Source organism: Gavialis gangeticus, unplaced genomic scaffold (assembly GCF_001723915.1).
Source record: "Gavialis gangeticus isolate Ggan-Ray unplaced genomic scaffold, GavGan_comp1, whole genome shotgun sequence".
Taxonomy (NCBI): Eukaryota; Metazoa; Chordata; order Crocodylia; family Gavialidae; genus Gavialis; species Gavialis gangeticus.
Genome location: NW_017728992.1, coordinates 124,614,291 through 124,637,102, shown reverse-complemented (window position 1 = coordinate 124,637,102; position 22,812 = coordinate 124,614,291). Strand labels below are relative to the sequence as shown.

Here is a 22,812-nt window from a genome sequence, read left to right as displayed (position 1 = left end):
AGAGAATTTTGGATCCCCACTTTTAAATCAGAGACTTTGCAATTTTTAAACAGAAAACCAAGGTATCTGCTGGTGAGGCAAATGGCGGGACCCAGACAGAAGAGCCTGCCCAGGGCTGGCACCAGGGACCCAGATGGACGGTGGATGAGGTGGCTGACCTCCTGGCCATTTGGGGCCAAAAGGGCATACTTCGAAGTTCAAAGCAGGTCACCACAAAGAGCACATCTTCTGGGAGATAGCTGCCCAGATGGCAGAATGTGGGCACCAGAAGACATGACAACGGCCAACTGTGCAGCCACAGCCCGCTGGCAGCTGGCCCACATGTGCAGGGGGCTCTGTTGCAGTGACCATAGTGTCATAGTTGTTAGAGGCTGGAGGGGACCTTACAGATCTTGGAGCCCAGCCCTCTTGCATGTGAGCAGAAAAGACTGCTGGGATCAAATGCAGGGCCTCAAGACATTTTTTGAAGATCACCAGGGTGGATGACTGTACCACTTCTGGGGGGAAGCCTGTTCCAAACTCTCAGCACTGACCTTGTAAGTTTTTCCTTATGTCTAGCCTGGAGCAATCTTCAATCAGCTTGTGCCCATTATTTCTTGTCCTCACCTGGGGGGCCTAGGTGAAGGTGGTTCCTGTCTGGGTCTGGTAGGCATGCAGCCATGGGGCTGCAGGTCCGAGGAGGCAGATGCTGTTGCAAGTGGCAGCTGGTAGCAGCCAGGCAGCAGCCCCCACTGCCAGACTGCTGCAGTAGTCAGAGGGTGCAGGGGCCACTCTAGGTCAGGGTGGCTGCAGCAGTCCAGCTGGCACCAGGGGGCTAGTGTTCCCAGATACAAACTGGCCAGGCCTCAGAAGCTCCTTAGGGCAAGTAGCCCTGAGCTGCTTTCCAGGGCAGCTTTTTATACTGCTGGGGACAGCACAGATGCTGATCTCAGCCTCTAGCACCCCCTGGTAGAAGATCCAGGAGGAGGTGGGGGGAGGGGGCAGTTTCCCCCAGGTGGCACAATTTGCTTCACACCAAAGTGCATGTTCAGGCATATGTGCTGAGACGCAAATCTTTGGCACAAATTTGTGCTGCTGCTGCTACTTGAGCTGCTGCAAGCACATGTATGTGCATGTGTGGATGTGCCATAACTATTTGTCATTTTTTGGGTTCCCAACTTACAGGTATACTTGATATGCTTGGGAGCTGTGCTTTAAATGTATGAAGTGCTGTAAAATGCTAAGCATGCTGGAAAATCCAGGGAATCAATGACCTGGAAGATAGCATAGAGTGCTCCATCAGCAAGTTGGCAGGTGACACCAAGCTGGGGGGAGTAGCAGATATGCTGGAGGGTAGGTCTAGGAATCAGAGTGACCTTGATGAATTGGAGGATTGGGCCAACAGAAATCTCATGAGGTTCAACAAGGACAAGTGCAAAGTCCTGCACTTAGGACAGAACAATCTGAAGAAAAGGACCTAGGGGTTACAGTGGACAATAAGCTGAACATGAGGCAGCAGCGTGCCCTTGTTGCAAAGAAAGCTAACAGCACACTGGGGTGCATTGGTAGGTGTGTTGCCAGCAGGTCAAGGGAAGTGATTATTCCCCTCTATTTTGCACTGGTGAGATCACATCTGAGTACTGTGTTCAGTTCTGGGCCCCAACTGTAGAAAGGATGTGGCCAAATTGGAGAGAATACAGTGGAGGGCAACAAAAATGGTTCAGGGGCTGGGGGGGCATGACTTATGTGGAAAGACTGAGGGAACTGGGTTTATTTAGTCTAGAGAAGAGAAGACGGAGAGTGGATTTAATAGCAGCCTTTAGTTACCTGAAGTGGGGGGTTTGTATGATTTCTAATTTTCTGTGATTCTATGATTAAGGATCTCAAGCTGGCAACCAAAAATTAGAAGACACTTTGGACAATTTGACCTTTTGTGCCCATGTTTGAGATCCTCATTCGTAAAATGGTGTAATAATACTGCCTTCTCACAGGAGCACTCTGAAGATAAATTAATACTTTTGAAGCACTCAGAAATTATTAGGAGAGTATGATAGAAGTGCCCCAGAGGAAATTAATAATTCTGTATTCACTATAGTGTTCTCTGGCATGCATTAAGTAAGTTCTGAGGCCATATGGAATGATAGGGATAAAAAGACATATTGAATAATTAAGTATCCATTTACTGACAGCAGCAGAGAGAGAGAGAGAGAGAGATTAGGGGAAAAAAAGCAAAGTGATCGTATAATTAAGGATGGCTTATAAACAAGGCAAGAGAGTTAGTGGCATGGATACTTTTAATTCTGGAATTTACTAACTTTTGAGTTAGACTTAGCTACCATAATGTTACTTTAATGTAATTCATGAATATTTATAATACATTTATATACTATACACACACACACGCATATATATGAAACAAGTGCACAGTGTGTGTGTGTGTGTGTGTGTGTGTGTGTGTGTGTGTGTATATACATATATCTAGCATATACATATGTACAGGAAAACCCACGTACACAGAAGGGTGAGGTTCATAACCCCTTTGCAAGGAGGAGGTTTTGCTGGGGCCCAGAGTCCTGGGACATAGTCACAGCAAACAGCTGCACAGGACCACCGAGAAGCTCTAGCTGATTCCTGCAGCTTTTGCTCACTTTGACCACTTCTGATTAGCTGCCACTGGCAACCAGTGCTGACCTCTAGCTGTGTGATGAAAGAGCACCCTTTGAAGTAAAAATTGGAACAGACAGCTGAGTAGCTTGTTCTTTATCTGGTCACTTAGTGTGAACAAAGTGGCTTGGGGATACAAATGATCTGGGTTCTAACCGTAATGTGTATGTGTAGTATAAACCTATGTACTATCTGTGGCACATACATCTGTGGACAAATATATAGGTAACATACATAACAGTAATCATCCAAAACATTGCAGTGTCACTATTATAAGATTCTCTTTTAGATCCTTCCTGTCCAACCAGAACCACTAAACTTTTGGGAATGTTTTCATCTGTTGCAGATCCCCCTATAGGAGAAAAGACTGAGTACTTTCCCTCACTGCAGCCTGCTTCCCACTCTCTTTTTCCGTCGACTTTTCTGCAGGGTCATTCTAATGTAGATCTTGAACTAAACTTAGCTCAACCCCCACCAGCTCCATCCATTTTTAGATAAAATATCCACAAATCACTATTTTTAAAATGTTTGGGATGTGAGAAAACCCAAATGTTGTTGCGATTCAAATGGTGGTCTGTCATCTTGGATTAGTTGTAATAGTATTTTGCTCTCAGTGAAGGGTTGGTAAAAGTTACCCAATTAAATGAATTGTTTTTTCTGTTTACAGATCAAGTATTCCATCATGCACCCAGGGACTCATGTCTGGCCTCACACGGGACCTACTAACTGTAGGTTGAGGATGCACTTGGGCTTGGTAATACCAAAAGAAGGCTGCAAAATTCGATGTGCTCAGGAAAACAGGTAAACTTTTCTATTCGCACCCCAAGACTGAAAATGGGTGGGCAACTGATCTGATCCACAAGAAAAAAGACAATTCTGATGTCAGTAAATTACTGCGAAGGGAGAATAAAATACTACATATTTAATCATAGCAAATATTAGATATTGTAATTGTAGCAATTATAATATGTCACCTAGGTATTTAGTTATAATAAGCACTTTGATGTGTAAAACTTCTTACAAGTATATGAATTTAAGTTTTTAATTCATGACACTACATTCTTTGGAGACAAGACGTGGTCTTCTCTGTCATGATCACTGTATTTATCTTCTTAGTAATGCTGTCTATAGCCTTAAAGTCTTTTGAGTTTAGTCTTAGAAACACATTCCATTGATGTTCACCACTTGCAACCAACAGTAATTCCACTGTTCCCTTTCTTCTCTTGGGAGACCAGCCAACTTAATCAGTAAACTCTAGACTCCTTGCAGCAATTCTGCTTCCTATACTGTGGATGTAGAATAGCCAAGTTTTCCCACATAGATTAGATCTTCCAGTGGTATACATCAGCATTATTCCATTGGCTTCATTTCAAGTGGCACTGAAGTCAAACGTGTTGCCTTGTAAGTGGCCAATGATACCAAGGATTCTTAATTTTTACATTGTGTTTGAATAAGGAAAACTTCTTTACATTAGGAATGGTTACATTACACTGCAGATGTATTTGGCCTCTTAGGTCAGTTTAAAAAATAGTAATTTAAAGACATTTAAACTCAAGGAATATATTCCCTTGAGAAATATGTGAAAATCTAAACTTCTGTAATTTAACACATGTAGATAGACTAGTATTAAAGCAACAGCAGTACTAATAAAAATTATATGTAATAAAATTACTAATAAAAATGAATGTATAAAGTTAAGCAATTTGATCAATTTGTTTGAAAATGTTTGCTGTTCATTGAATAGATTTTTCTCTTCTGAGTCCAAAACATCACCTGGAATCCTAATAGTTTTTAATGTTTATGATGAGTCAGAGATGCTATATCCTGCTTATAGCATCAGAGTGCAGCAAAAGTTAATTTGGAATTCTTCTCAACGTACTATTATGGAGACATGTTTGACGATGAAAAATCTATGCACCCATCATCACTGTAGTATGTAATTGAGAGCTTTCCAGAGCATCTGAAAACCAAACACAGCAGGTAGTTTGTGGCAATTTAAGTACAAGAGTTTCCATCCATTAATAATCTGGCTGTTGTTGCTGCAGAGGTGTTGGGACTCCTGCCATGATGTACCTTATTTAAATATTGTGCATCAGCAGTCAGCATTACAGCTAACAACATACACCTTGACTAATCATTGATGAACATATTTCTTCCCAGCACTCTAGCTCAGTATCTGAAGCAGTTTGGGGCAGCAGGAAGTGGTAGTTAGATGGTTTAGAGGGTTGTTAATGAGACATGGAGGCTTTCACATCTTGGAAGCTTAGGAGTCACTTGTGAATTTAGGTCAGCTATGATTGCAAATCATTACCATCAAGTGGCTATTAGATGACCCTGCAGGAAAGAAAGCCATAGTCTTGCTCAGGTTCCAAGTGAACAGGTGTGTGAGACTCACCATCCATTATCAGAGCTGACATCCTTATTTGTCTTCAGCTGAACATAAGGCTCAGTGGTGTGGAGAGTGAACTACCTTCTCACCTATAGCAATGCTTCTTCCACATCAGATGCTGGGCAGGGTGGCATAAGGATGCTTATATTGCTCCTGCTGGGCAGATAGAGCATTTCCATGCTGGGACTCTTGAGTTTGGCTTATTCCATATGCACAACGTTCATTTATTAAAAATGTAAAATTTATGCATAATAATCCAACTTAGTCCTCATTGGCATGCACAACTCCAGTTTATTTTGGCAAGAGTTGTGCATTTATAACCAAAGGCAGGACTTTTCCTAAGAAAATATTTTTAGTGGTAAAAATGAAGGGTTACGCATAACTATTCCCTCCTTCCCTGTGAAAGGGAGGCCTCTCGGTGGTTACCATGGTGACAATGCAGGCAAGGAATTCTGGGTCTCAGACGTGTATGAGTCTGCCCCTCTGCCTCTTCCCTTGCTGCTTCAGATGAATAAGAAATTATTGCTGCCTCCTGTTGAACTGGTTCAGCTCTGGAGGCTTCCATGTTGGAGATCAAAGCTTTGACTCCATCCCTCCCCAAGCCCTCCTCCTCCTGCTTGTGAGGTGTGTGGGGGAAAGTAATGAGAACATAGTACCCATTTACCCATGTGCACCCAGAGGTAGGGTGGGAATTTAAAGGGGCCGGTTTTATTATCCACTATACTATTTGCAGTGCAGCGCAGCTGGCCATCTAGCTCTATAGAAAGAAAATTGTCTGTGCTGCGGCTTTTTTTTTCAATCCTAGTGTATAGCAATCAAGTCTTGTTGAACAATTTGGGCCATTATTATCCACAAGTGCCCAACCTTTTTGTAATTCCAAAAGCAGTAGTAGACAACGTGCTGAGTAATGGTGTTAAATAATGCCTGAACATCCAATAAAATGACCTTATTTCAAAGACTGCAATAGTAATTTGTAATAGAGGGGGAGAGAAATGTTTCAGTTTTTTCAAGTCAAGGTGAAACCTTCTCATGTAAAACAGGTGTGTACAGCTCCTTCCATCATGAAAATGATATAGAAATCTTTCAAAAACAGGCTCCACTTCATGCCAGAATGAGATTTCCACCTTGGTCAGGATGTTAAGATTTTCTCACACAATAAGGCGTTTGAGAAATATTTATTTGCATTCCAATAGTAGCTCGTGTAATCGATCCAAAGGGAAGATAATAGCTCTGACAACTTTATGACTTTTTTCTCTTTGTTGTGTAAAACAGTCCATCCCATTGTGATGCAAATGAGAGAACCCCATTTTAACCTCTGAAGGCATTTAATCTGGATGCTTTGAGGTTTTATTGTCCTGAGCTGAGCTTCTATTTCAGGCTAATTAGTGCAGTGCTTTTCAGACCTGGGTCAAAAAAATAAAAGCTCACTGTTGGCCTTATTCCTCATTCCATTATATCAGTGTGCAGTGCCTTTTGAATTTCATTGGAAAAATGATGGAAAATGGTTGCACTAGTGGAGAATCAGTCTATATTACTTAAAATGTGAACCTACATTTATTTTGGAGATAGCAGCAAAACAACAAACAAAATACTTGAAACCTTGTAAAGGTTCATTTTCAAATGGATCAGTCTGCTTGGGGAATCTTAAAGAACTGTATCTCTGTTTGCAGATCAAGTAGTCCATCGTGCACCTAGGAACTCCTGTCCTCATACAGTCCAAAGTCTATCTGCCAAGCACTGCTTTATGCCTACTGATTTGTCTGGTCTTGCTCAAATATGTCCCCCAGTGATGTTTCTGCCGTTGCGTTTTGGAAGAATATTATTCCACTTTCTGGAGAGTCTGGTAGAAAACCATTTTTTCTGATGCCAGTAAAAGTTTTCAAAAATGCCTAAGAGACTTAAGAGTCCAAGTCCCATTTTCAAAAGGATTTTAGGCCTCCTTTGTACTAGAAAAAAGTTGTCTTTGTCTTGCTGAATTTGCTCTATTTAAGCCTGTTAATTTGCAATCAGACTTCTCTTAAATATTTCCTTTGTGTCATCCTAAATAACATGTCTCATGTTTATACCTTATTCCTCTATTACTACTAGTGTTTACAGTACCTCATTCTGCTCCTGAGAATTAAGGCTCCAGCCCTGCTGAAGTGATCTATCCTTATGGACCATAGCATTCATGCAACAGCCCTGTCCACTTTGCAGTATTGTGACTTTAATTATCAGGCTCTTAAATGGCTATTCAAGATTGTTAGTGAAGATATTAAACAGAACTGAAACTAACACTTACCCTTCCAGCCAATTAGATACCTCAGCCTCTGATACATTGTCTCTCACCATTGTCATTTAAGTCGTTTTCTTCCACTAGTTGTCAAAGCATGTGATTGCTCATATACAGGCCAGTCTCAATGACCTGTGGACTGGATTAAAATCGACTCAGTAAGCAGTTAGACACTCCCATAGGAAAAGGGAGTCCTGTATGCAGGGCTTAATCTTATAATTCTTCCTTTTTTGCATGGGGGTGGTGTTATTAAACTATACTACTGACAGCTTTTCACAGTTTCATTGTTTTCTACTTAGGTACATAATTTTTAAAAGGAGAGGAAATTGGTTCATAATACCCAAATTATTCAGAGTGCCTCTGTGGCAGGGCGCTGTTGGTACCTGCCACTTTAAGGGCAGAGCCAAGCAGCCAGCAGGTGTTTGATTTTAGTGGCCATTTTTAGATCTCTGGCAGCCTATATAAACAAAGCAGTTTGCTGCTGGCAGTCAAGCAGTAACATCACCTGGCTGCAAGGCTGAATGCAACATCCTGGAGGTAAGGGCAGGAGCTGTAGGGGATGGTTTGGAGGCTTCTGGTTTTGGGCATGACTTAAAACTGCACCCTGCCGGGAGTGGGTGGCCTGGTGGGGCTCCCAGTGGCGCGGGAGCCTCCAGGAAATACCAGGCCAGTGACCACCCCAGTGAAAGGCGAGTCGGGGTGCCTTAATAACCCCATCTCCCACAACCAGGTGGGTTACACCTAGTAGGGCCGAGAAGGTGGACCCAGGAGAAACAGTGGGCTAGAGGCTCAGAGGCCTGACTCAAAACACCGTCAACTGGTCAGTGCTGAGGCCAGGACCAGAACGGTCAAAAGGGCCAGGGGGCCACTGCAAGGGATGCCCAGAGCTGAGGTCCTGGGGTTTCCGACTGGCCTTGGAGGTGAGGCCAGGGCCTGTGTGGCCAAAGGTCCTGGGGGGACCAGTCCCGAGAGAGGAAAGAGTTCAAGGAGTCAGGCAGCCCAAAATGAGGGCAAAGTCAGGCCACCTGATTGTAGGGATCTCGCTGGGGTCCAGATTGAAGGATTCTGGGGCCCGCTGTGGGGCCAGTGACGTTAAAAACTGTGGATGCCATCTGCAAGGCTTGGGCTGCCGTGTAGGGGAGGAGCAGAGCTGCAGATAGCGGCCTCTGGCATCAGGGCAAGAAACGGGCAGCTTCCCACTTAATTAAGATCCTAATTATAGATCATCAAGGCATGGCAGGTGGTTGGCCCAGAAACAGGTGAGCGGGCCATTGGTAGACTGGCCCTGAGGAAACCCCCTGTTACAGCCTCCTATGCGCAGATATTAAATACATAAAAATAACAGACAGGATGTATGTCTCAGGGTGTGGTGTGTAGCTACACATACAGTATGTATGCATGCATGCACACTGAGAGAATAAGTATTGTTACTCAATAATATGAAGCTGCATCGGACTGAACATTGTATGGATGGTTTCATGCAGAGCTCTGATACAGTACTCTAATTTCTCCTTAAGCACTATATTCCTGATGGCACAACACATGTTGATTAAACCTTCTCCATGTATAGATCATTATCTCCAGAACAGATATATGCCCAGATAGTTCCCACTGTAGGATACTCCAAATCCATACTAAAAGATGCTTTTTTCCCCATTACAGAACCTGGGAAGAAGGGAAGGTTCTTATCTTTGATGACTCTTTCGAACATGAAGTGTGGCAGGATGCAGAAGATTATCGGCTGATATTCATTGTGGACGTATGGCACCCTGAGTTAACACCACAACAGAGACGTACCCTTCCTGCCATTTAAGCAGTAATTTCTCATGCAAAAACCACATGAAGTTTAACCTTTTAGAGTATATACAGCATTAATTTGCCTGGTACTAAGGCCTTCTAATAGTTGAAAGATAAGAAGCAATTGCTTCACAATCATTATGGACTCAGCTTTAAAAAAAATTCCTATTTCTATTTCGTACTGATACAGCACTGATCTGATCTTTTTTGCTTTTAGGCTGCAGGTACAAAAATACTGATTCTTGTCAGCCAAAAAGCTTTAGTTCTAGATTTTCAAAATGAAGAAATGCAGGCACATGTTCGATGCCAAAATTGTGTGTACAGAAACTATTGCATGTTCATGTATATGCAGCCAGGCACCTCATTTGCCATGTTTATGCACAAGTATCTGGACTGTATATGTTTTTTTACCTGATAATTAGGTGCATAAATATGTGCATGCAACTAACCGTGAAAATCTATCGTACAGTTTTGAATAGTAGATGTTTAAGGTATAAAGCAACTAGACACATCTACATATAGTATCAACTGTAGATAATGTGAATCAATAGGTTTGTTTTGTATTTTTCTACACAAGTAATTGTATTTTTCTAGCATAACTACACACAGATCACTTGCTTTTATGAACCACTATTTTTTTCAAAAGAACATGTATAATAAGTGCATCTCCAGCTATCAGCAGATGGAGGAACTTTATTTGGATAGACCTTATTTTTGCTATGTATGACCTTCTTTTGCCTTCTGAAAATACTATTAGTAACTTACATTATTTAATTGTTAGTTAATAGAGTTTTAAGACAGATAATGAGATCAGTTTTGTTTTCCTGAAGTGAAATAGCCTCCTTTCAGTAGTAGGGTGCAGTCCTGGGGTGATAAGCATTTGTGACAGTCACCTGTTAGCTAAAATGAGAGTTGTCAGTGCTCAACAGCTTTCAGAGTCATATATGGATATTAACTGTTGTTCTCTGTCACGTGAAGTCCCTCTGCATCGTGACAACCTCTTCTGTCCAGGAAGAGCAGGTTTCAGCTCCTTCCAGGGATTCTTTGAGATTGACCTGACTGGCCTTTCTTCCAAATAAGAACCCAGATAGAATGGAAACAACATTCCCTGAAGTAGAAGCAGAAGACCACGCTGTAATATAGATCTCTGATCCTGCTCTGGAGGCACCAAATTCAGTGGGAATGAAAAGACCAAAAAAAGTGCAATTGTTTAAAAAATTTATTAACTTAATTTTCAATGTACTCTGTATTTGTTCTGTTTATTATGAGGTGAAAAGGCCTTATTTCCCAAATGAATCCTGTGAGGTGTCATGGTACAGAATTTACTGTTTTTCTTTGCACTGCCATACAGGGGAACACCTGCCATTAATATCTAGGAGTACTGAAAAGGTAAAGCGGAAGAGGGATGATCAAGATGAAGAATTTACTTCATGAATTTCATCAGGATATTCTGTCCAGTCATCTGCAAGTACCAGTAAGCTGTTGAAACTGATGCAAGGTGTTTAGAATAGCAAGGCAAGGGAGCACTAGGGATTATCATAAGGCAGTACAAGATGATGTGCAGAAACATAGGCAACTTATCCTCTTCCGTTCTTGGCTTGGAAAGTGTTGCTAATATGCTAAACTTATGAATGTGTTATGTTACTAAGGTGTCTTACATTACGGTATCTAAGAACCACATGTCTCTATTTCATATGCTATACAATAGCCTAAAATAGCAACATTGATAAAATAACTGTGTATTTCCATAAATTAAGAGCCTTCCAAACTTTCTGTTTTATTAAATAGTTAGATCTTGTCATGCCATAAAACATAATGAATAATGACTTGTGGCATGAATTGCATAACAATTTTTGGAGGTATGCACTATTTCCTTTTGCATTGGAAAAATCTGATTATCATGTTCTGATCAAGATTCAGTCCTGGATAGTTATGGTCCAAAAAAGCTTTGCTATGTTCTCTAAATGAGAGAAGACAAAAAGAAGACAGAACAGTATAACCCATATCTATAAGGTGTTCACAGTACTCAGGCCAATCATCAGTGGAATTTAATATAATTATGTTTGTTTCACATTTCGAAACTTAAAAATGCTTCTTTGAAAGGATTTGTTAGAATTATATATAAAAGCAGTTTAGATATGAGGTACTCATTCAATAGAAACCAGTCCATCTAACTACTGAATGCTATATTTCATAATATAGTAAAAGGATAAAAAAATGGTGAAAATAATTTATAAAGGAGGCATCCAGAAGTGTTTATCTCAGAAGCAAATATGTTTCCTTCAAAGAATATTTTTAATTGACTTTAAATTACATTGCAGTTTCCAGAGCTAAGAATTAATACCTATGTTCCAGTGAAGACATAACAATTTTCTTAATTTTAATTTGAGAAAGCCCTTGCCATCTTTTTCTTTTTTTTTGTTTGAGCTCAGAGTGTTCCATTACTGTTCATATAGTATTTCTCTTAATTTCCTCTGGAAGATGAAACCTTATCTTTTGAGATTATGATTAACAAATTGATTAAAGCCATCTATCCAAAACATGGACACACAGGGGTATTGCTGCTCATTAAATAGTATATGGAAGAATAGCATGCATCTAAAACCTAAAGTGCTCCTTCAACCCTGACTCCATTCCATGCTTTAGGGGCTTCTGTTTGATGGAGCTATTGGAATAGGTTCTTACATAAAAGGCATGTGCAGGAGCCAGTAAAAATTGCACTGTGAATAAATGCTGCACCATTTTCAGGCTTTCTGGACTGTAAACAGATACTTCAGCCTAATTCGGAGCCTTTATGAGCTGGAAAAGTCTACTGACCTGAAACAAATGAATAAATGAAAGAATCAAATAAAAATGCTTTTTTTGCAGTAACAGGTATCTTCCATAAGGCTAGGGACAGAAGTTACACATAAACCAGTATAAGTGATTGAAAACCATAGATTCATAGATATTAGGGTCAGAAGGGATCTCAGCAGATCGAGTCCAAACCCCTGCTCTGGGCAGGAAAGAGTACTGAGGTCAGATGACCCCAGCCAGGTACTTGTCCAGTCTCCTCTTGAAGACCCCCAAGGTAGGGGAGAGCACCACCTCCCCTAGGAGCCCATTCCAGATTCTGGCAACGCTTACCGTGAAGAAGTTTTTCCTGATATCTAACCTAAATCTGCTCTCTCAAACAGTTTGTTACAATTTAAACCTGTCACAGAACAGAAGTTCAGTGCATATAAATCTGTTTCAAAATGGCCAAACCTGGTTTAAAATAAACCTGGATCAATGTAGGATCAGACTTAACTGATTTAGGTTATCTGATTTGAGGAACTTCTGTACCAGATCCCTCCCCTCCCAACTCAAGTTGTCCCAGTCCCCCAGTGTCCCAGGATGCATTGGGGCCCTTCACTAGCCCCTCTTGCAAGGCAGGTGGGCTAACCTTGCTTGTGCTGTCTGCTCCTTGCCTGAGCTGGGGCCAAACCCACCCCACGGCTGTCATAGGGCTGAAGCAGCAATGCCTCTGCTCCCCATCCTGGTCCTGACTGCGCCTGTCAGCCCCGCAGGGTAGTGGGATAGAAAGCAGTGGGGTGGAAAGCAGGGGAACAGAGCCCCCAGCCCTGCCCCTGAGCCGTGGTCTGTGAGGGTTGCCTCCTTCTCCCAGGACAGGCTGACCGAAGTAACTGACCTGCTGTGGAAAGGAGGAAAGGAGTCCCTCCTCTCAGCTGGCCCCCAAATCTGGTGTCTGTTCACCTGAAGTAAACCCCAGGGGGTTTGCCCTGGTCTGCCCAGCTGCAGGAGTGATTCCTGCCCCCTCTGTAGCCAGGCTGCCGTGAGTCACTAATTCACAGTGGGGAGGGAGGAACAAAGCCCCCCATCTGCATCTCAGCACCCCCAGCTGGGGTCTTCCCAGCTGGGATGGGCTGGGCCCCACAGAGTTTCTCCTCCCTGTCCATGTGGGCCAGCTTGATAGAAAGAAGGCTCAGGCCTCACTGTCCAGCACAAGCTTTGTTTGGGTCTTGCTAGCTGCTGCTTGTGCTGGGCTCCATCAGGATGCACCAGGTAACCCGGGGGTGTTACACAGGGCAGCAGGAATGAGCAAACTCCATAGAAGGAAGGATTGGGCCCCATTGTGCAGTGGAAGGACCCTGGGCTGCTTGGCATATCCCGATGGAGCCCTGAACCAGCAGCAGACAGCAAAACATGCCAGAAGGGCCAGTGGCTTGTGCCGGGTGATGGGGCCCAATCCTTCTTTCTATGGAGCCAACCTGGCCAGGCAGGGAGGGGGTAAGAAACCCTCCTGAGGCCCAGCCACTCCAGCTGGGAAGGCCTCGGCTCGGGGCCTGAGACGTGGTGAGGGGGGCTTTGTTTCCCCCTCCCCCCTGCTCATCAGGGATTCACACTGGCTCAGATGTGTGGAGGCAATCGCCCCCAGCACAGCTCAAGGCATCACCAGCGTGGGGCTCCCCCAGTGTGGTAAGATGCTGGGCTGGGGGCCAGCCCCAGGAGGGGGGTGCCTTTCGCCCTCTCCCCTGTGCATCAAGGACTCACACCAGCCTTGCCCCGCAGGGTAGAATTACTCTCCCTGCACCCCCCACAGCTGGGCAGACCAGGGCTGGAGGTATCCCAAATGCCTGGCTCAGGGGGGGCAGGGGTGGGGACCCAGCACCAGGAGGGAGGCTCTTTCCTCCATGGGGGTAAGCTGGGAGGCACGCCCTAGCACCCCCTGCCTTCTGGTCTGGGTCTGTGCAGGCCTCTGTCTGCCTTTCGCAACTGAAAACTGAATGTCAGTTCAGTTTATCTGATAAATCTGTGCAGTTTAGAGAAACCTGTGAAGACTGAATCAGTTCTGCCTCTGGCTTTTTGACTGTCTGTACTTAGCCTAAGAGACAGAGTCTTGTCCTTCAGCTTTAGAGGGAGTGTGCCAGAGAAGGGCAGTGTTGTCTAATGTTTAAACCATAGTAGAAGTCCTGTTAGTAGAAGCTGGATTTTTTTCCTGTTTATAGCTATCATATATCCAGGCAAAGAGAATCCAGAGTGAACACCACATCCTGTGTATGAGCCAAATTACGTGTGATAGATCTTTAGGTAGTATAAATGCCATAACCCTGTTGAAGTCACTGGAGCTAAGCTGTGTTACGTTACTTAGAATTTAATGGGGGAGGGGGGCCTAAGGGGAGGATGGAAACCCCAAAATAGGAGAGCTCAATTATGCAATGTATATTAATGTATGGTATTTGTTCCTACACATTCCTACAGTATCACCTTGCAAAGAGTGCTCTATGCCTAGGAGGATCACTTGCTATCTTACAGAGCAAGCCCCAGTTGATGGCAGACTGCTGATGGAAAAAAACACATAAAGGAATTACATTAGTTCAGCAATTATTCTGTAATATAATTACAGATTTTGATAATATATCTGGTAGACATGTATTCTTGCCAGGTGTGTAATGTATTACGATGGCTAGCAGTGACCCATTCTTTTGTCATTCACTGTAGTCTGACTGTGCTCAATTATAAACTATATCATCACTTCAGTTTATCCATTCAGGGTGGCCTTTCTCAAGGACTACCAAAAACCATGTTATGCTTCACACTGTCATCTCATATTATGTATATTGTTTACACTACTATCTTTTACATGTGCACATGAACCACTTGTTTTAACAAATGTCAGCAAGGGGTGACTGATTGGAAGGTAAAAAGCACTATAAAAAATTGTAAAAAACACTCTCTAAGGAAATAAAGTCACTACACAAGTGTTAAGTGTTTTTGTTTTTCTTTTTATTGTAACTATTTCCATTTGAATGCAGCGATGAGATTCCTTTTGCAAGTAGAGCAAATAGAGAAATAACAAACTGATCTTTGGCATTTCAGTTTTCCATTTTAACCACAGCCCACATCTGTAGTCAGCACACCCCCTCTGGCTGCATCCTTAACTGATTGCAGGAGGAAAGAGGGTTAAATCGCTCTTCAGAGCTTTCATTTGCTGTAGTGACCTAAATGAAACAATCTGGATTGAACCATTAATCACCGGTGACTGTTTCCAATGAGTTACCTCCCCATGCGCACGCAGCTAACAGGCTGTAGTGTTGCCTGTGGAAAAACACATCGTTAAAATTAAATAATTGCCTTTCAAATTGTGTGTGTCTGCTGCCCACATAGCTCATTACATATAGCTGACAGTTTTATAAGGGCTTCAAAAGTTAAGAATAATTTTTGGAGGGTACTGAAATAAGTGAACCCTGCAAGCAGCCAGGATGATGAGATGTCGTAGTGTAGTGTTGAATGACATTACGCTGGTGATGATTTGTTTAAGGAAAAAAACCTCAGTCAAATTTTAGGATATTAGAGATGCAGTTACCTCAGGATGACAAACTACATTAAACCTGATAGTTTTGCTGCACAGTTTTAACTTCAAGATACTTTGCTTTAAAATGCACTTAATCTAAACTTTGTTTTACTAAAACTGAAGACCATCTTGGCATAATGATTCAGAGGAACCTCCACTGGCACATCCTTTTCTGTTCGAACAAAGAATTTAGTCCCTCACTTTTCAGTCTTTTTTTTTTATGCCATAAATCAAAGGAAAGATAAAAAAGAAAAGAAGAACTCTGTGTTTACAATCAGACTCCTTGTTTTCTCTTAGTTAGCGTCCTGTGCCAAAAGAAAATGTTCAGTCTTTGTTCAGCTTTGGCCGCTCAGGCAGATGGCTGGTGACAATCTTTACTTGGTCTGAAAAAATGGAGGACCTGTTTTCAAGCAGAACGTGTGTGTGTGTGTGTGTGTGTGTACACGTGCCTGTGTGCACGCACATGTGTGTAAAGCATATTGTGTGCTTTGTAGGTTTCTGGTACCGCTGAAGTCTGGCAACGTTTGTGTTAGTGATTAGGTCTCAATCCAGAGCCAATAGCGGTTGAGTGTTTTCATTTTCACCTTGATCCTCGTGTTTCAATGTGCCAGCTTCCACCACCGACTGAGACCTAAAAACAAAATTGCACAAATAATAGGTTAGAGATATTAATATAATTCCCTTGTTTTATCATAATCCTGTCATGTCTACATTTTTATTATGTTCAAAACAATGCATAGGTATTTGTTTTTTTTTAACTAAAATTCATTTCAAATAAAAAAATTGGAAATCATATATGTTATAGAAATACAACTGGTTTCTTAAAAGATTTAAATTGTTCCATATTTTAAATATTTAACACTTACATAAACATGCTGTATATCCAAGCTAAAGACCTTCACCTGAGGTAAGGATGTAAATGTTTCGTGTCTTTTTGGACAAGGCCATAAGACCTGGACTCTATAACACTACATGGACCTATTCATGTTAGGTAAGTTACTGGTGTGCATGGATGCAAGCAAGTCTGAGACTGAACTCATTTTCACAAAGCACCTTGAGTTTGGTAAGTAAGATAATCCTGGTAGAGGACTGTAGGAGGGAGCTGCTGTGTCTTGTCCAAGGCCACACAGGGAATCAGAAACAAAATAAGAATTCTGCAGTTCCTGACTCCCAGTTTGTGCCAGTTTAGATCAGAAGGCTAGCTCATGTTCCATGCCCAATAAATCCTTGATCTCACCAGTAATAGGAACAGTAAGGTACCAGCTAAACTAGCACACTTTCTGATGTGCGTTCACCTTATTAGGGATATAGGTAGTAGGCATGTTGTTCTGAGACAAAAAGAAATGCAAAAATCTAGAACTCTTGGTTCCAAAATGATTAGACCAATTGAGAAATTGCAAAATAATAATAATAATAAATCTTTTTCTGCAAGCTTTTGGGCTCATACGTACACTTCATCAGGCTCAGAGGAAGTTCAAGATGGTAAAAAGTCCCCATATGGAAGAAATCCTGCTTCATCTACACAACAAAGAGCAAGCTCACAAAGAAACTCCTGTGGACCCAGAGTGACAGTTTTTTAGCTTCTGCTTCCTCTGTGCAAAAATAAAGTTTATTTCCTACATATGGGGACTTCTTACCATCATGAACCTTCCCTGAGCCTGATGAAGGGCATATGAGCCTAAAAGCCTGCAGAAAAAGATTTTTTTTTGGTTGCAGTTTCTCAGTTGGTCTAATAAAAGGTATAATTTGGAACCAAGAGTTCTAGATTTCTGCATCATAAATCCAAGGTATTTGCATGGTAATCAGTAATGTGATCCTTAATAACGTTACCCAGGATTATCACCAGTTCATTACACTGCACTTCATATTTCTAGGGCCTGGTCTTGTAGTTGCGATAACTTGTTTGAACACTAGCTGTCTCACAGGACAAAATACCATTTGTTCATTCATTAGAATAGTTCCTTCAGTCTATAATAGAGTACTACCAACAGGAGATGACTCTTGATCAGGGTTGAATACCGTGACTGTGAATACATTACTCAGTTCCTCAGGTTTCTAACTCTCTATCTCTAAGTTCTAAACTTGCACAAAAAACAAATACAAGGAACAAAAATAACAAACCCCAGTTACATTCCAGATTTACTAATTTATAGAAACCAGATCCTTACTGTAAAGCTATTTGTTAAGTTTTGCAAAAGAAATATATTTCCACTGTACACAATTCACCTTAATTTGATGTAGGACATCTATATCAGATCACCTTATTATAGAAATGGCCAAACATTTGAATAAGAATACACATAACCTTCCATTTTCTTTCTATATACAGGCAGTCCTCAACTTACAGCATTTTGAGTTACAATGTTTATAGATTGAAACCCTGTTTCAACTTTCTGATGTCAGTTTGGACTTTACAATGCTTGATCTGATGTCATGCCATGCCAACAAACAAGTTTGCTGCGTCATCCATCTCCCTAGAGAACATCTGTCCATACTTCTCTGGACACTTTCTTTAAGAAAACAGACAAGACTCCAGAAAAACCTGCAGCCAAGACTCCTGAGAAGACTCCAGCCAAGAACCCTTCAAAAAGTCCAACCAAGTCACCCCAAATAAGTCCTTCCAAATCAATATGATTGCTATTTACAATATAAATAGATTGATGTAGCTATATTACTCATCTATGATTGATTGAGTACAAAATTCTGGGTTATTTTTGGTGAAAACAGGGTATCGGGCTTTGGTTCAGGAACGAATCCCCCATTTATAACATTGTTTCCTACGGGAAAATTGGTTCCAAGTTACAACGTTTTGACTTACAACGCGGTTTTCAGGAACCAGCTGTGTCATAAGTCTGAGGACTGCTTGTGTTTTTACAAATATTCCAATCCCCCTACTATAATATACTTTAACTGAAGGAAGAGAAACTAAGGGAAAAGATAGTCTCTCCATCAGTGCCTTCCTCTGAAGAGTGAGGTTTATGCCTTTAGTGGTTGCAATTAAAAATAAGTAAATTTTGTCGACATATCACAGGTAGATCCTGTTCTAAGTATAATTTTTAAAAATGTCAGTTACTAACAGCTGGCTACCACTGGGCATCTCTGTTCATATCTCATTCTTCCTCCCTATTTGAATACTAATTCTGCAGCAGTTATAGGCCTAAGCATCCCTTTGCATCTTTCCCAATCTCATCATCTTGCCTTCTTTCACATGGGCCTGCTCTCTTCGTCACATAAGCAAAGGCACTTTGGATACAGATTGCTCATTCTTGCCTTGGATGATGAAACAAATGCATGAAAAGCTCAGGTAACTGGTATAAGTACAGGGAAAATTATAACAGGACAGTAATAATTGAATCCCTCAATCTACTGGAAGGTCAGATCAATCCTCAAGACAGTGCTAGTACTCCAGCTACATTCTGGAAGGAGAGTTGTAACTCATACTCATCCATATTAGGGCTGTGCAAAACAGCACCATTTTGTTTCAACTTCCATTTCACCATTTCAAAGGGACAGTGTTTCATTTTGTTTCATTTCAAAGCACTGTTCTGTTTCACTTCATCAAAACTATTTCGACGTGTGTTGACGTTTCGCCCATAGGCTATAATGGGGAATCATGAAAACGCCTAAAACTTTGTAATTTCTTGCCTGATTCAGCTGAAAATTGCAGGGATGGTGGTCCCTTCTGAAGGCATGAAGCCTGCAAACTTTCAAGGAGATAAGTAAAGAGGTTTCTGGGAAACTGCACCTCAAACTGTTCAAAGCAAAACTCGTGACACTTGCCGGCAGTGGCAGTCTCCTCTCATCCCACACGCAGATCTGGGGGCCTGCACCCCCAGGAGGGCTGTAGGGCTATGCCAGACTCCTACCAGGGGTGTGGACCTCCGGATCTGTGTGCCAGATGAGAGGAGGCTGCTGCTGCCGCCTGGGACTGATGCGAGGTACAGCCTGCACCCAGCGCTGGGGAAGATTGCTGCTGCTGCTGGTTCCTGGCGGCAGTGGCAGCCTTGTGTCATACAGCGTGCAGATCCAGGGGCCCGCACCCCCAGAAGGAGTCCGGCACAGCACCGCAGCCCTCCTGGGGGTGTGGGCCCCCAGATCTGTGCACCAGATAACAGGAGGCTGCCGCCTGGAACTGGCATTAAAGCTAAGTAAGCCTGGCTTCAAAACTTGAAACATTTTGAAACTCAAAATTTTTCGAGTGCCCTCATTTCATTTCAAAGTTGTCTCAAAGCCTTTTGCTTCATTTCAATTTTGCTGTTTTGAGCTCAAAATGTATTGGAACAGCTTTGAAACAAAACACCTGGCAAAATTTAGCACAGTCCTAATGCATATATAATCTTGCACTCATTAGCTAGTCCTTCACCCCTTCCCTGCCCACCTTCAGACAGAATTAAAATAGTCTGAATGTGTATAGACAGGCTACTAGTCATAATATGCAAATACACAAAATACATTGCAGTGCACATAATTGCCAAATACCAGGCCACTGTCTTGAAACAATTACAATGCCCAGCCTATCTGAACAATATAAAAAGGAATTGAACCTCAGTATGATCTGTGTCCAAAGCTCTGACAGCAATTATCTCTCCATTTTTCCCTTTTGTGTTCATTAGAATCAGCTTGGCATCTCTCCTAAAATAAACATTTCAGCCCTTTCTCCTGGGCTATCTAATACTTGAATCCAGTTTAGTCCAAAAGGCAGGGTACTGATTTAAACAATCAGTGTGGCTCTCCTGATCTCGATACAACAATAAGCAATCACAACAAAAAAAACCTGCCCTAAGCAATCACAACAAAAAAAACCTGCCCTCATGTCCAGATTTTCCCTTTCCAAACACCGACTTCTGTTTGCAGGTGTTTGGGCATTGCTTTTTTTTGTCTTCATTTTTATTTTTGTTTAAAAGAGGAAAGAGTTAGAAAAGAAACAATGAAATAGCTGTTGATTGTGAATTCTCAGTGAAATTCAGAAGTATTTCTCATGGATATGGGTTCTGGTAAGTATCTGTGGTCTCTATTTTCCTAGGAAATGAATGTTGTTATTTTATACCATATGAGGTTCATAATGTACGAACTTTGGCACTGGTGCCAGGAAAAAGCTGTTTGCCCTTTTGGTTATATAATATTAATTGGTGGAATTTATTGGTGTTTTAAATATACTTTAAATATATTCTGTACTATACTTTAAATATATTCTGTTACTGCCTCATTACAGTGAGTTGCCATCATCTACTATAAGCTGCCTGGGTATAAGTTTCTTCTGCCTGTCACATATGATAATACTCTGTGGCTGTGAAAGCCAGTTCAACTAAAATGAAAGCCTACTTGAAAAGTGTGAAACTTGCTTTCTTGGCTCTGCTGCAAAGTTGTTTTCATATAACTAATGAGTGCACACAATCCCTGATGTTCCAGATGTACACAAATTGATTGAAAGTTTAAGGATTTTGTATGCCAAATCTAATATTAAATCCAGGCCTCTAAGGTAATTTTGGTTCTTAAAAGTGTTGACAAATGGGAAAGTGAATTAGTATGTTCCTCACGGCTGGTCTAGACCAAAACCTACATTGCAACTGGATCATAATAGCCTCTGAATTAAGTGGGATACAAATTCTCAAAGGTCTTTTGGCATCTAAATATTATTGATGTATAAAATGTTTTGATACCTGAGTATGTCAGGTGCCTAAATATTTTGAAAGGCTTAAGTAACTTACAGCTCCTAAAGCCTAAGAGCCGTACATGTGAAAGCCAGTTTTAGCCATCTTGATTTTCAATATTAAGTGGGCAGTTTGAAATTTTGCTTTTTTGGTGGATGATTTATAAGATAACCTCATTAAATTCAAAAGCAGTTTAGATATTATCATATTTAAGAATGTCCTACTTAGTGAAAAGCACAAGTATAGTTCATATGTATGCATGTTCAGTGTTTATGTATTTAGCTAGTGACAAAGTCAGAAGTGCTGCAAGAGTCAGGAACTAGAGGTGAATTTAGATTCCCTTCACCTGCTTGCACCTGTTCTATGTTCATGTCTACTTTTGTCTAACTGGTGTTCCAAAAAGTCAGAAGAAAGTGTAAATTACAGTCAAATGATGACTGTTCTTGCTTTCATCTTCTAGTCCAAATGTGTGTAAAGTAAATCTGTTTGGACTCCTTTACAGATTGGCAGAGAAATGTTAAAGTAGCTCTACCAGAGAAAAATTAAATGCAAGGAAACTCATACCATGGTTTGCATCATTTCTGACTCTGGATTCTGTGGCCCAGTTTATAAGACTTATGTAGTTGCCATTTTAACTATGTATGAATGGGATTTTTTTATTTCAACAAATGGTGAATTGTAACAGAAAGCAACATTCCTAGGGACAGACCTACAACTGAATTGAATTCAATGGAGCTTCACTATTTTACACTAGCTAAGGATCTGGCTTTAAGTGTTGTCAGCAGCTATGTTCTCACTTCATTGATTTACTCAGAGTAGTCAGATAGCCTATCTGTTAATTATGTATGGGTGTCATATCACAGATACTGCAAAACAGCTTGAATATTTTAAAATGTATAGGATACATGGACAGAACACAAGTAAATAATACAAATACATTCAGAAGTAGTGCGGGATGAACTAGCTGAAATTGAGGTGATAATTGCAGTTGAGGGATGAGTAGTTCATGGAACCAGTATCACAATGACAGACTGACAAACTTCTCATGCATTTAGGCAGACAGGGTTCTTTGGGTAGATGTGATATCTTTTATTAGACCAACTAAATGGTTAGAAAAATTGTTCTTTGCAAGCTTTCCAGCACAAACAAAAGTTTGCAAAGAACAGTTTTTCCAACTATTTAGTTGGTCTAATAAAAAATATCACATGTACCTAAAAAACCTTGTCTGCCTATGTCCTTAGACCAACATGGCCACAACCAACAACCCTTATGTATTTATGCTTTCCTTTTCCCAAGTGTGCTTGCTCTGTTCAAGAAGAGAACTTATGCAAGTTCCCAGCCATTGTGTGGATGTTTCCTAGTAAGCGTTTTGATCAACTTCAGTTAAAATAGCAGATTTCCTATGCATGCAGTTGTTCTCTAGTAAATTTACTTCTTGTGAATGTGGCAATGAAGACCTCTGTTTATCCAGGGCAAAAGGGGCAGTGATAATGTAAGTGTCACTCTACCTACTGTGTGTCCACTGTATCAGGAGAGCAGTTCCTTTTCCATGCCCCTTAAATCCTTAGTCTCCCTAATGAGACCAGCATCAAGAATCCTAACTGTGATAGTGGCTAGGGACACAAGTTACATATAAACTGGTTTAAGTGATCAGAAACTGGTTTAGACCTGTAACAGAAGCTCAGTACACATAAACCAGTTTCAAAATGGCTGAAACCGGTTTAAG

The 22,812-nt window shown here is 41.4% G+C and overlaps 2 protein-coding genes across 2 annotated transcripts in view; one reads left to right on the top strand and one right to left on the bottom strand.

The window, feature by feature from the left end:
* LOC109298764 (aspartyl/asparaginyl beta-hydroxylase-like) overlaps window positions 1-11,950 on the top strand; it is a 79,442-nt gene extending 67,492 nt beyond the window's left edge. The window contains exons 11-12 of the mRNA XM_019519040.1: window positions 3,311-3,444; window positions 8,967-11,950. Of these exons, the coding sequence (XP_019374585.1) occupies window positions 3,311-3,444; window positions 8,967-9,117 (285 nt within the window). The 3' untranslated portion in view covers window positions 9,118-11,950. The remainder of the gene's footprint in view (window positions 1-3,310; window positions 3,445-8,966) is intronic.
* A 2,282-nt stretch (window positions 11,951-14,232) lies between these two features.
* The window catches only part of CLVS1 (clavesin 1), a 250,228-nt gene continuing 241,648 nt past the window's right edge, over window positions 14,233-22,812 (bottom strand). The window contains exon 6 of the mRNA XM_019527715.1: window positions 14,233-16,066. Coding sequence (XP_019383260.1) covers window positions 15,979-16,066 — 88 coding nt within the window. The 3' untranslated portion in view covers window positions 14,233-15,978. The remainder of the gene's footprint in view (window positions 16,067-22,812) is intronic.